The 656-nt window shown below is 50.6% G+C and overlaps 1 protein-coding gene across 1 annotated transcript; it reads left to right on the top strand.

Moving 5' to 3' along the window:
• Positions 1 to 4: 4 nt before the first annotated feature.
• Positions 5 to 652, top strand: LOC117799301 (olfactory receptor 688; the record flags this gene model as incomplete). Its single annotated transcript, XM_034651771.1, has 1 exon — positions 5 to 652. A coding segment is annotated over one exon (648 nt), but the record flags the coding sequence as incomplete, so codon positions are not given.
• Between the last annotated feature and the right edge of the window lie 4 nt (positions 653 to 656).

Raw genomic sequence — 656 nt, 5'->3', positions numbered from 1 at the left:
GCTCCTTGGTGTCTTGGCTATAGTGGACATTGGCCTGGCTACCACCATCATGCCCAAGATCCTGGCCATTCTCTGGTTTGATGCCAAGGCCATCAGCCTCCCTGAGTGCTTTGCTCAGATCTATGCCATCCACTCTTTTATGGGCATGGAGTCAGGCATCTTCCTCTGCATGGCTGTTGACAGATATGTAGCCATCTCTTACCCTCTTCAGTACCCTGCCATAGTCACTGAGGCTTTTGTGATCAAAGCCACACTGTCCATGGTGCTCAGGAATGGCCTCTTGACCATCCCAGTGCCTGTACTGGCTGCCCAGCGACACTACTGCTCCAGGAATGAAATTGACCACTGCCTGTGCTCTAATTTGGGGGTCACTAGTCTGGCCTGTGATGACATCACTATTAACAGATTTTACCAGTTGGCCTTGGTATGGGTTATGGTTGGGAGTGACATGGGTCTGGTGTTTGCTTCCTATGCTTTGATTATTCGCTCCGTGCTGAGGCTGAACTCTGCTGAAGCAACATCAAAGGCCCTGAGTACCTGCAGCTCCCATCTCATCCTCATTCTCTTTTTCTACACAGCTGTTATTGTGGTCTCTGTCACCCAGCTGGCAGGAAGAAAGGTCCCTGTCATCCCTGCTCTCTTCAATGTGCTACACA

Source organism: Ailuropoda melanoleuca, unplaced genomic scaffold, assembly GCF_002007445.2.
Source record: "Ailuropoda melanoleuca isolate Jingjing unplaced genomic scaffold, ASM200744v2 unplaced-scaffold46811, whole genome shotgun sequence".
Taxonomy (NCBI): domain Eukaryota; kingdom Metazoa; phylum Chordata; class Mammalia; order Carnivora; family Ursidae; genus Ailuropoda; species Ailuropoda melanoleuca.
The sequence above is the reverse complement of the archived record's forward strand: the minus strand, read 5'-3'. Positions and strand labels throughout refer to the sequence as shown.